This window comes from Melanerpes formicivorus, unplaced genomic scaffold (assembly GCF_026170545.1).
Source record: "Melanerpes formicivorus ecotype bairdi unplaced genomic scaffold, bMelFor1.0.p_v2 SCAF_3, whole genome shotgun sequence".
NCBI classification, from domain to species: domain Eukaryota; kingdom Metazoa; phylum Chordata; class Aves; order Piciformes; family Picidae; genus Melanerpes; species Melanerpes formicivorus.
Genome location: NW_027142355.1, coordinates 42,657,291 through 42,669,361, shown reverse-complemented (window position 1 = coordinate 42,669,361; position 12,071 = coordinate 42,657,291). Strand labels below are relative to the sequence as shown.

The 12,071-nt window shown below is 49.1% G+C and overlaps 1 protein-coding gene across 9 annotated transcripts in view; it reads left to right on the top strand.

Annotated features, from left to right (window-relative positions):
- The window catches only part of PPFIBP1 (PPFIA binding protein 1), a 103,054-nt gene extending 91,275 nt beyond the window's left edge, over positions 1-11,779 (top strand). For all 9 annotated transcript variants that reach the window (XM_068170879.1, XM_068170868.1, XM_068170862.1 and 6 more), the window contains 8 exons: positions 2,324-2,435; positions 2,568-2,656; positions 4,157-4,279; positions 5,066-5,191; positions 6,485-6,673; positions 7,643-7,822; positions 8,119-8,184; positions 8,951-11,779. In XM_068170879.1, coding sequence (XP_068026980.1) covers positions 2,324-2,435; positions 2,568-2,656; positions 4,157-4,279; positions 5,066-5,191; positions 6,485-6,673; positions 7,643-7,822; positions 8,119-8,184; positions 8,951-9,037 — 972 coding nt within the window. In that variant the 3' untranslated portion in view covers positions 9,038-11,779. The remainder of the gene's footprint in view (positions 1-2,323; positions 2,436-2,567; positions 2,657-4,156; positions 4,280-5,065; positions 5,192-6,484; positions 6,674-7,642; positions 7,823-8,118; positions 8,185-8,950) is intronic.
- The last annotated feature ends 292 nt before the right edge of the window (positions 11,780-12,071 follow it).

Genomic DNA, 12,071 nt, shown 5'->3' with positions numbered 1-12,071 from the left:
CCACCTGTGAGAAGAGACCAGCACTAGCCTCTCTACAGTGTCCTTTCAGGTGATTGTAGACAGCAGTGAGGTCTCCCCTCAGCCTCTTTCAAACTGCACAGCCCCAGCTCCCTCAGGCACTCCTCATAAGATTTATTCTCCAGGCCCTTCCCCAGCTTCATTGACCTCCTCTGCACTTGCTCTGGCACCTCACAGTATCACCAAGGTTGGAAGACACCTCAGAGATCATCCAGTCCAACCTGTCACCACAGACCTCATGACTAGACCATGGCACCAAGTGCCACATCCAATCCCCTCTGGAACACCTCCAGGGATGGGGACTCCACCACCTCCCTGGGCAGCACATTCCAATGACCAATGACTCTCTCAGTGAAGAACTTTCTCCTCACCTCCAGCCTAAACTTCCCCTGGCACAGCTTGAGACTGTGTCCTCTTGTTCTGGCGCTGGTTGCCTGGGAGAAGAGACCAACCTCCTCCTGGCTACAACCTCCCTTCAGGTAGTTGTAGAGAGCAATGAGGTCTCCCCTGAGCCTCCTCTTCTCCAGGCTGAACAATCTCTCTTGTATTGAGGTGCCCAAAACTGGCATCTATGATCAGTCTCTTTGTCTTGAATTGTTACAGAATTTGTTGTGGTATTTTTTTCCTACAGCTAGAAGGAGGTGGGGAAGGAAAAGATTCAGCTTGACTTTGGATCCCCAGTATTTGCCAATGTTTGCATGTTGAGCTAAAAAAGTCACTCTCATCACTGCACAGCAAGCCTGTTTGCTCAGTTAGGCAGTGAGCTAATTCAAAGTTGTGTTCACACTTCAACTGGAATAAGAAAAGTGTGATTTGATCATAATGGCTTTTAGTAGTGCAGTAGTGGCATGGTGTAATGGCTTGTAGTGTGTAACAGAGGTAACACTAGCTAGCAAGCCTTGGTGACAGTGTGTGTGGGATCAAGGGATCCTAGAATAGCTGCACTTGCAAGGAAACTGGGGAAGATGTCATGCATTTGGAATTATCACTGAATGTCAGTAAGTTCCTGGGACCTTCACATGCTCTGAACTACGTAATTCTTTTACCCTTACCTGCCTAAGTGAGAGGGAAGTCATTCCAGAAACACAAAATCCTTTTGTCTGGAAAAGACCTCTAAGATCTTAGACCATTATCCAGTCCCATCAAGTATTTTGATCAGTACCAGGCCCAGATTTGTTCAGCATGTTTATTAATGACCTGGGTGAGGGGATTGAGAGTACCCTCACTGAGTTCACTGATGATACAAACTGGGGGGTGGCTGACACCTGTCAGGCTGTGCTGCCGTCTGACAAGATCTGGACAGGCTGAGAGCTGGGGAAGGCAAACCTCAGGAAATTCAATGAGGACAAGAGCAGGGCCCTGCATCTGAGGAGGAAATACACCAGGCACCAGTACAGGTTAGGGGCTGCCTGCTGGAGAGCACCTCCATGGATAGAGACCTTGGAATCCTAGTGGACAGCAAGTTCTGCATGGGACAGCAATGTGTCCTTGTGGCCAAGAGGGCCAATGGTATCCTGGGGTGCATCAAGAGAAGTGTGTCCTGCAGGTCTAGGGAGGATCTTCTCCCCCTCTACTCTGTCCTGCTGAGACCACACTTGGAATGCTGTGTCCAGTTTTGGGCTCCCCAGTTCAAGAGAGACAGAGACCTGCTGGAGAGAATCCAACAGAGAGCCACAAGGATGATTAGGGGACTTGAGCATCTCCCCTGTGAAGAGAGACTGAGAGCCCTGGGGCTGTTTAGTCTTGAGAAGAGAAGACTGAGAGGGGATCTGATCACTGTCTATAAATATCTGAGGGGTGGGTGTCAAGTGGAGGGGGCAATCTCTTTTCTGTGGTGCACAATAATAAGACAAGGACAACAAGAAGCTTGAACATAGAAGATTTCATCTCAACACGAGGAGAAACTTTTTACAGTGAGGGTGACAGAGCGCTGAACAGGCTGCCCAGGGAGGTGGTGGAGTCTCCTTGTCTGGACACGTTCAAAACCTGTGCAGACTACCCTAGGTGATCCTGCTTTGGCATGGGGTTGGACTCAGTGATCTCTGGAGGTCCCTTCCAACCTCTAACATTCTATGATTCTATGAACATTTTAATACAGCTTGGAATTCCACTGCCTTCTGAAATTATTCCCCCACTGTGCTGCACATGTGCTGAAGTGATGCTGGTGTTAGGCACATGGCAGATGCACCTGCCAGGCCACTGGGAAATGCTGTGCTGAATGTAACTATGAAACCATTTGTGATTTAGCAGAGGCAGAAATAGCAGAGTGTTGTCTCTAGGTTTGCTGCTTTCCTTTCTTTCACAGGAGCTTGGGATAAAGCACCCACTGCATCGGAAGAAGCTGCAGCTTGCTTTGCAAGCACTTGGATCTGAAGAGGAAAACAATCATGGAAAACTGGATTACCACTGGGTTACCAGTGAGTTACAAGCTGAAGCACCACAGGGGGGCCTGATGATGGCTAATTTGGGGGTGCAAGAATGAGAACACCACTAAGTGGTGCTAGGTAACTTGGCTGCCCCACTAACATGAGTGTCTGTCTCTGCCTTAGGGTGGCTGGATGACATTGGCCTGCCCCAGTATAAGACTCAGTTTGATGAAGGAAAGGTGGATGGCCGAATGCTCCACTACATGAGCATGGTAAGCTAATGGCTCTTCTTTTCCTCACATCTTTCTCATGGTCCTGGTTTCTCCCCTTTTAGCACCTCCAGGCATTATGGAGGTAGAGAGTCTTGGAGAGACCCACCACAACCAGAGACAGCAAGCTGCTTTTATACCCCACAGCACAAGAGCCATGCCCTAGCAGGCTCTGTCCACAAGGAGCCAGAGAGCTGGATCACAGTGATCTGCCTTGTAGCTTCCTAGAGCAGAATGTTGTGCCTCTCTGGAGACCAGCAGAGAATATCTCTGCATTGCTCTGGGCCTGTGTTAGAGGTTTTGGAGAGGTGCTACATGGTCACTGCCTCCACATAGGAGTTTTGCCCCCATATAACTGAATCTATTGGAACACAGGAGGTTCCACATAAACAGGAGGAGAAAAATCCTTCAGTTTGAAGGTGTCAGAGCACTGGAGCAGCCTGCCCAGAGAGGTTGTGGAGACTTCATCTCTGGAGACATTCCAAACCCATCTGGACATGCTTCTGTGTGATCTACTCTGGGTGATTCTGCTGCAGCAGGGGGGTTGGACTAAATGATCTTCAGAGGTCCCTTCCAACCCCTACCATTCCTTGATTCTGTGAAGCTAAAGGGGGAGCTTCCTCTTACTTGCTTTTGTGTCTTGGCAGAGGCTCCACCTATGCACAAGCAGCCTACCAAAAGCAGACTTCCCTCCCACAGCCTGAGATCTTGCATGTCTCATGGGGCTTCCTGACAATGGTTTCAGAGCTGCTGAGTGGTTCATAGATCAGGTCTTTGTGCTGTCTACATGATTGTAGGGAGAAAGCTGAGGGACATCAGCGTGTCAGAGCCATTGCTACCACTAAAAGGATATTCAGAATGCTCTGAGCAAACATTTGATGTACTTCCCTGTTCATGTGGATGCTTAGGTGAAGAAAACCCAAAGTCATTGCCTGACTCTTGACATCTGAGAACTGCCTGTCCAGCCAAAAGCAGTTGTCTGTGCCCTGTGGTCAAGGCAGATAGAGGGGCACAGCCTCTCAGGCACCATCTCATTCTTTGGCTTGGCACAAACTGTCTTGAGAGATGCCTGACACTTTCCATGGGCACTGGTGGGAGCCAGTGAAACTTCTTTTGATCTCTGTCACATCAAAACCTTTATTGCAGAATTAAATGCAAAGGTCAGGGGAGTCTGCACTGTTTGCAAGGCTCTCCTGCCTCTGATCAGATTGCTGAGGTTGTGCCATCAGACCCTCCTTTCTGCTCGTAGCCCCGAGTTTCTTGTAGTAAGCTCTGTACCCCTTGCGAAGAGCATCCCCCTGGAGCTAATACAGCACAACAGGAAGCTTTTGTCTTGGGAAGGATGGTTGGTAGTCAGTCACATCTAGCATCTGTTAAAGTCTTACCTCAGAACCTGTCAGATTTGCATTTTAAGCCAGGATCTGAGGCAGTCTTCTCCAGTCAGGTGCCAGCTCCACCAATAAGTGCATTTATGTTTATTAACTCCCTCTTCCTCCTCAACAGGATGACTTGCTGTCCTTGAAAGTTGTCAGTGTCCTCCACCATCTTAGCATCAAGAGAGCCATTCAGATTTTGAGAATAAACAACTTTGAACCCAACTGCCTGCGCAGAAGGCCATCTGATGAGGTACTGCTGTAAAGTGAAGCTGGCAAGAGGGATTCTGTAGTGGTTTGGTTTGGTGTCTTCCCTGCTGTTTCTGTCTATTCCTGTTCTGCTCTCTTCTCCTGCCTCCTCCTTTCTATTTCATTCTGTTTCAGTTTTGGTTTCCATTTTCTTACATTGTTCTTCCAGTCTCCTACTCTGCCATCACTACCTGAGACACCACTTTCATTCCTCCACCTGCCTTGTTCCCTTTACCAAATCTCCTGCATCTCTTCCCAGCCAGCAGCTGGTTGCTGTGGCTAATCTCTAATGCCTTCTCTGGAACATAAATCAGCTTGAACTCGGTGGACTGCTGCCCTGAGTCTTGTGTAACTCCCTGGAAAATTGATGACTGTGTCAAAATTTTCTGTGTAAAAGGAGTTTAGCCCTGCTACCACACAGGGGAGTGCCATTAGCTGTTTTGGAGGCGATTCGTGCTGGTTAGGGCAGCAGATAATGGAGCAACACAGAGCCTTGGATTTAGAGTCACAATGTGGACCTAGAGAAATTTTCTGTTCTACTGGTAGGTATTGCAAGTGCATAGGAGAATAATCAAATGACCTGAAGCATGATACAGACATGCCTGCAGTGCAGACACATCTCCACACTGGTGCTGCTGCAAGATAGCCATCCCAAAAGGGGTTTTTCTCAAGTGCAAAGTGAGCTTGCATTCTTTAGGGGCAGGAGAGAACTGTTTCAGTAAAGACTAGGGCTGAAACAACTCAGTTGGGAAGTCTTCTTAACTTGCCCATTCCTCCCTCCTGTTCACAGAATAACATCACACCTTCTGAGGTCACCCTGTGGACCAATCACCGTGTGATGGAGTGGCTGCGCTCCGTTGATCTGGCGGAGTACGCACCTAACCTGCGGGGCAGCGGTGTGCACGGGGGACTGATGGTGAGGTCTTAGGCTGCCTGCTTCTAGTTGATTTAAAGAAAATAGCCTTGAGAATTGCTAGAACAGAGTTCTGATATTATCTTCGCTGCCCACACCTTACCTTCTTATTCTGCTTGATAAGAAGTCACTCTTGAAATCTGTTACCCTGCAACTGTTCTGCTGAGGGACGTGGTTTAGCACCAGGCTTGGCTGGACTCTGATCTTAAAGGTCTTTCCCAATCAAAATACTTTTGTGATTCTGTAGTCCAAAGGACACGGATGTCTTGGGCAGAATTAGTGTGGGCAGTAATGGATTCAGCAATCCACATTCCCCTTGCAATTTAAGTAGGTGTGATATTCTCCACCTCCTGTCCTGTGACGCTGTATGCTGCTGTCACGGTGCTGAACAGCCACCCTCTTCCTTCCTGGCCTCGCATGTGCTTTTCTGTTGTGAGGAAGGCTTGTCGCTTCTGTCAAACTGGTGATTTCAGTGTCAGTCTGGGACTGCTTTTATTTACTCCAGCATCAGATACTGCAGGCAGGAGACTGCAGAAGTTTGTTGTGGTGACTAAGAGGTTTTACAGCTGTTTTCCATCATTCCCCTGGACACATTATCCAGAATTAAAGAGGATGGTGGGTGAGCATTTTGTGCCAGCTTCACACATTACACAAGTGGATTCATCTGTTCCTTCGTCTTTCCTGACAGCTCTCTACTTGTATTCAGTTTTCTATTGGGGCTGTTTAGTCTTGAGAACAGAAGACTGAAGGGGATCTCATCAATGTCTATAAATGTCTGAGGGGTGGGTGTCACGTGGCCAATCTCTGTTTCAGTGGCATGCAATAATAAGAGAAGGATCAACAGGTACAAGCTTGAACATGGAAGATTTCACCTCAGCGTGAGGAGAAACTTCTTCACAGTGAGGGTGACAGAGCACTGAACAGGCTGCCCAGAGAGGTGGTGGAGTCCCCTCTGAACACATTCAAAACCTGTCTGGATGTATGCCTGTGCAGGCTACCCTGGGTGATCTTGCTTTGGCAGAGCAAGCTGGACTCAGTGATGTCTGCAGGTCCCTTCCAACCTCTAATGTACTGTGAATACTGTGTAACTGAAGGAGGAAAGCCTGGGGGTGGCATTTTATTGATCCTTCAACTAGTTAACTCTTTTTTTGCCTTCTTTGATGTATGTTTCCTCTAAAATATAAGGCTGCCTTTGGATTTTGGCTTGTGAAATGACCAAGCTAAGCATGCCTGTGTCATTGAGACCTCACCACATGCTGCTGGCTTCAGCTGACTTCTTTGTGATTTGGTGAGCAGGTTTTGGAGCCTCGTTTCAATGTGGAAACCATGGCACAGCTGCTGAACATCCCACCCAACAAGACGCTACTGAGGCGGCACTTGGCCACGCATTTCAACCTCCTCATTGGGCAGGAGGCCCAGCAGCAGAAACGGGAAGCCATGGAGGCCTCAGACTATGTCCTTTTAACAGCAACTGCCAAAGTCAAGGTAGTCCAGACAGAGAGATCCCCGGCGTGCTGCTCTGGCCTGTCTGTGGGGGGATAGTTCAGTGAGGTCTGAGGAAAGGCTCTGGCTGCTAATGAAAGCAGCATGAGAACAGCACTCAGCAGATTTGGATTTGAAATGTTTGAGGCCACACCTGGAATATTGTGTCCAGTTTTGGCATCCCCAGTTCAAGAGGGACAGGGATCTACTGGAGAGAGTCCAACAGAGAGCCACAAGGATGATTAAGGGACTGGAGCACTGCCCTGTGAGGAGAGGCTGAGAGCCCTGGGGCTGTTTAGTCTGGAGAGGAAAAGACTGAGAGGAGATTTAATAAATGTAAATATCTGAGGGCTGGGGGTCAAGAGAGGGGACAGGCTCTGCTCATTTGCTCCCTGGGATAGGACAAGGAGCAATGGATATAAACTACAGCACAGGAGGCTCCACCTCAGCATGAGGAGGAATTTCTTCACTGTGAGGGTCAGAGAGTACTTAGAACAGCCTCCCCATGGGGGGTTGGGGAGTCTCCTTCTCTGGAGACTTTCAAGACCCATCTGGATGCATTCCTGTGTGACCTGTGCTAGATTCTATGGTCCTGCTCTGGCAAGGGGGTTGGATTCAATCTTTGGAGGTCCCTTCCAACCCCTAATATCCTGTGATGTCTGCCATGAAGGCCATCTCTCTGCCTCTCATGCAGACAAGAGGTTGTGTTGTCTCTACTGTAAGAGTTCGGGCAGGGAGACTGTCATCATGCACTGCGATTCTGGTCTCATTTGGGATCCTTTAAATGGTGTTGCCTTAGCCATGGTAGAATAAAGGGAGACTTGTTCCTGAGGAAGCAGTGAGCGTGAAGCAGAGAGGATCTTTGTCTAGCAGAGCCGTGGGGCTTTGACCCTTCAGCGCTCAGCAAGCATAAGAGATCTGTTCGTTCTTTCCTGACTCCGACTTCCTGTCAAACTTCTCTTCCCTTGCAAGCCAAAGAAGCTGACTTTCAGCAATTTTGGGAGCCTGAGGAAGAAGAAGCAAGATGATGTAGAGGAGTATGTGTGCCCTATGGAGCTGGGCCGTGCGCCTGGAAGTGGCTCGAAGAAGGGTTTCAAACCCGGCCTGGATCTCAGAGTGTACGACGATGACGATCTGGACAGGCTGGAGCAGGTGAGCGAGCTTTAGCGATTGGGAGTCCTTGCCTCTGCCGTCAGGTTGAGTGGAAAACCTTCCTTTTGCTTTGGCCTGTGAAGGGCCTGACTCCTGGCACTTGGCCCACAGAGGTTCAAGCTGTGAACGCATCACCTCTTAGGACCACCCCTGCCGACAGGGCATCCTCCCTTGCTCGGCTTTGTTGGTTGGAATCCTCAGGAACGTTATGTGCCACACTTAATTGCCACTCTGTCATGACACACAAGGAATGTATTCCTGATTCATTATTCATTATCTGTTTGGTTTTTTTGTAGATGGAAGATTCAGAAGGGACAGTGAGGCAAATAGGAGCATTTTCTGAAGGCATCAACAACTTAACAGTAAGGCTGAAGAGTGGGGTCTGTGAAAGGAGGTCTCTGTTTCTGTAGGATGGGTATAAACCCCTGGACAGTCACCAGTGGTAGCTAGTGTGAGCCTATTTAATACAAATACACTAAGTACTTTTTCTTGCTGTTCCTGGCTCCGTCAAGCAGCTGGGTTTTGTCATGTTGGGAACCATTGCTTTGATTTCAGCATGTAGTGGGACCTAGTCTTTGGATGAAGTGAAGCACCACTGGTGTCTGAGAGCTAAAGCATGTAAAATACTGTGCACACTATGGGCATTATGATGCCTCATCAAAACTAGGTGTCAGTTGGGGTCCTTTGGGTTTTGTACAGGGAGAGGGGAAAAGATAAATGGGTGGTTGAGGAGATTTTAGTCTGCTTGTAAATATAGCTCCAGCTGAGCTGGTCTAGCAGTTCTGTTCTGGGGATAATTTCAACCCACCACACCCATCCTGACAGGGAGTGGTCACCAGTTCTCACTGATTCCCCGTCCTCCAGGGAGGGCAGCAGGCTAGCAGGTTGCCCTTGGGCAACGAGTTACCAGGTGAGGATTGCATCCCATTTTCTGGATGGAAGCTCAGCCCCAGGCTGTGCTGCCTGAGCTGCTTGGGCCAGCAAGTAGCAGTGAGCTGATTCTTCCTGAATGAGCAAAGCGGTGGCTGCTGGCAGTGTTTGCCGCCAGGCACAGGGCTGGAGCAGCCCAGGTGCCTGACTTCAGCTGTGAGGGGCAGAGCCTTGACTCCTCCCTCCTTTTCTTTCTAGCACATGTTGAAGGAAGATGAGATGTTTAAAGACTTTGCAGCTCACTCTCCTAGCACCAGTGTAACAGATGAGGACTCCAATGTGTGACAGCAAGCCCCAGACGCTGGCCGAGGCTCGCTTTGCTGCGTGCAGGAAGAGTCATCATTATCAGTGACAGGCAGCAGGTTATGTACATTACACTGCTCTTGCTTCTGTTAGATAGAAGTAATACTGGGGGCTGGGGGGCAGAGTTAACAAACAAAACAAGGTGCCTACTCTAAAATTGCCATAAGGAACACCTGGACACTGGTGAGTGGTAATTGTGGGGGTTTATCTATATTTCATGTACAAATTGGTGATATGTTTCAAGAGTGTTGCATTTAAATGTGCCTGGTATGATACTGCTCCTCTTGCTTGCTCGTGACCTCAGATAATGCTTTATCCTGTTTTGAAGTAACAGGAGGTGTTAGGTAGCAGTATTGGGTTGTGGATGTTGTGCAATCAGCTTTCTCTGTGCTCTCAGCTGAAGAAAAACACAAAGTTAGTCCTTTTTATTTCTTTCCAAGTGCATTTGTGCAGCACAAATACCAATTCTGCCCTTCCTGTGTTACCCAGTGCAGGAGTTCAGCCATCCGTGCCCTGCCTGCAGGTCCAGGAGCTCTTGGCTGTTGCTCTTGTTTTCATACTCTTATATTTAAAGTTCAAAAATAAAATAAAGAACTAAAGCAGCAGTGTATGAAGTACATGCAAAAGGAGTTCTGAGTGCTGGGGAGTGTGGGTGAAGGGGAGAGGGTTGTGAAAAACAGACAAACAACAACAGAAACATTCCAGCTCGCATGCCAGCTGGTTACCGGGAAAGGCAGGCTGACCTTGGGAACTGTTTGCTCTTACTGCTCTTGACCCAGTGCACAGTTTGATAACCTTCCTCTTGGGATGAGACCATTAGGAAGCATCTTTCTTCTGCTGGTGACTCATGTGGAAACTGCATATCTGCAAAACCTCTTCTTTCTGCTTGCCAGCAGTGGTGCAGTCGTAGCACTCAAACAAGGTGATGGGCATCAAACGTCTGTGACACGAGGGTGGTGAGACACTGGATCAGGCTGCCCAGGGAGCTGGTAGCAGCCCCATCCCTGCAGCTCTTTAAAAGACCAGGCTGGATGTGGCCCTGAGCAACCTGATCTAGTGTGAGCTGCCCCTGCCCATGGCAGGGGGGTTGAAACTGGATGATCCTTGAGGTCCCTGCTCACCCTGACAATTCTGTGAGTTCAAAAGGTGAGAGTGCTCCCTGCATATGGAACGTGTGTTTCTGTGCTGTGCCTGGAGGCAAGGTGGTGCAGCTGGAAAAGCAGAACAAAAGAGTTCTGTAGAGAAATGTACAGGAACTGGATGGTTTCATAACAGTAAAGAGGAAGTGGGACTTCTCTGCAATTCAGGTGTCCGGTCTGTTGCTCAGCGTTTTACCTCCTGACAGCACAGCTGCTCTGCTTGTGAAGACCATCACAGCTCACAAGTCCTGACAGCCAGTGGAACTCATTGTGTCGGAGGGGTCGCAGCCAAACAGAAGTCATTCCTGCTGCTTGTGGTGGTTGTTCACTTGGTGTTGGACGTTGCCTGGATTTCAGCAGAGTGGCACGAAGCTTCTGTGCTTCGCAAAGCAAAGCCTGCACAGCTGGGATTGTTCCTTGTGGTGCTGTGTTGCTTCACAAAGCCTTTGTCACTGCTTTCATCACTCTCCTTGCTGGAAGTGAGACTGTTTCTGACACCTTGCTGGAGCGTGGCACAAGGGATGTGAGACCTGTGCTGACTCTGGGGGCACCTCTGAAACACTATTAACAAAGGTAGGAGAGGAAGCTTATTCCAGAGGCTTCAGGGGAATCCCACCAGATGCTGGGGTAGGCTGGAGTCACATTCCTTCATTCTCTTGGTGTAACCTCATAAGCTGTTACCTGCCTGCTTCTGTGAAGGCTGTGCAGCGTAGGCTGTGGTTTCTGTACCAAGATGGAAAATGTGTTGTGGTTGCATTCCACATAGTATCAAGCACTGCTGCTTTCTTTTCAGCAACTGGAACCAGGCAAGCAATCCATGATGTGTGCATAAACCGTTTGTGCTGCTTCCCATTTGGCTACAGACAGATCACAGCTGATGTGTCTCCAGTATTCCTGACTACTTCCTGTCCACAGATGATTTCCTGTGTGTGGTTTCTTCTTCCACGGCCTTGGGCCTGCCTGAGCTCCTTTAGCCAGGCCAGAATACTATTTTGTAACACCTGCCATCAGCTTTACGAGGCAGGTGCTTGGGATATGAATTCAGGGCTTGCTTTCTGTGAGTACTTTGCAGTATGCTCATTAAAGACATGAAAGTTGAGCAGAAGACCCTGCTTGCCCCACATGCTGCAGAAGCGCTGGGAAGAAATGGTGCAGGCATCTGAGCACCTCCAGATGGGCTTTCACTAGAGGCTGGCTAGTGAACACAGCTGGATGCTCACAGAGGGGAGAGGAATGGCTGCTAGTGAGACAGTGTGGGCTGAAACAGGCACAAATACTCTCCAGTTTCACTTCACCCCAGTGCTTTTAGCAAGCATACCAACAATGGCAGGGGATGGTTCATTCAGGTGCTGTGTAAGCAGCGTTCTGCCCCGCTTGAAAGCCAGCTCATCCCCTTAAACCTGCCTCTCACCTGAACCTGGGTCACTTTATGGGGTGCAGTATGAAAGCAAGTGATGAGGTAAGGAGGCCAACGTGCACACAGCTGGTGGCCTGGGGGCATTCAGAGTGGTGTGTGTTGGAAGAGGGCAGTGTAACTCCTCTGTGTATTGCCACATACAAGTCAATAAAGCCTGTGGAAAACGCCGGTGCTGCTGCAGATGAGTCCTGTGTAACATCCCCCTCCCCTTTTGGTTTTCCTGGGAAGCTTGGTTTGGTTTATTGAACAGGGAGAAGGGGGTGGAGATTGCACTTGGGTGGTTTTGTGGAGGCTGACTGGATCATCAGAGCCTGCAGAAGGACTTGGTTAACAGCTAAGCCATCATCTGCCTCCCAGGTTTTTTAAACTTCCTTCTGGAACCCAGAGTTGAAGCATCTTGGGTTGCTCAGTGTGGTGTGATGACAGAGCCCTTCCTTGCAGCTCAGTGTGTCCCTCCCTG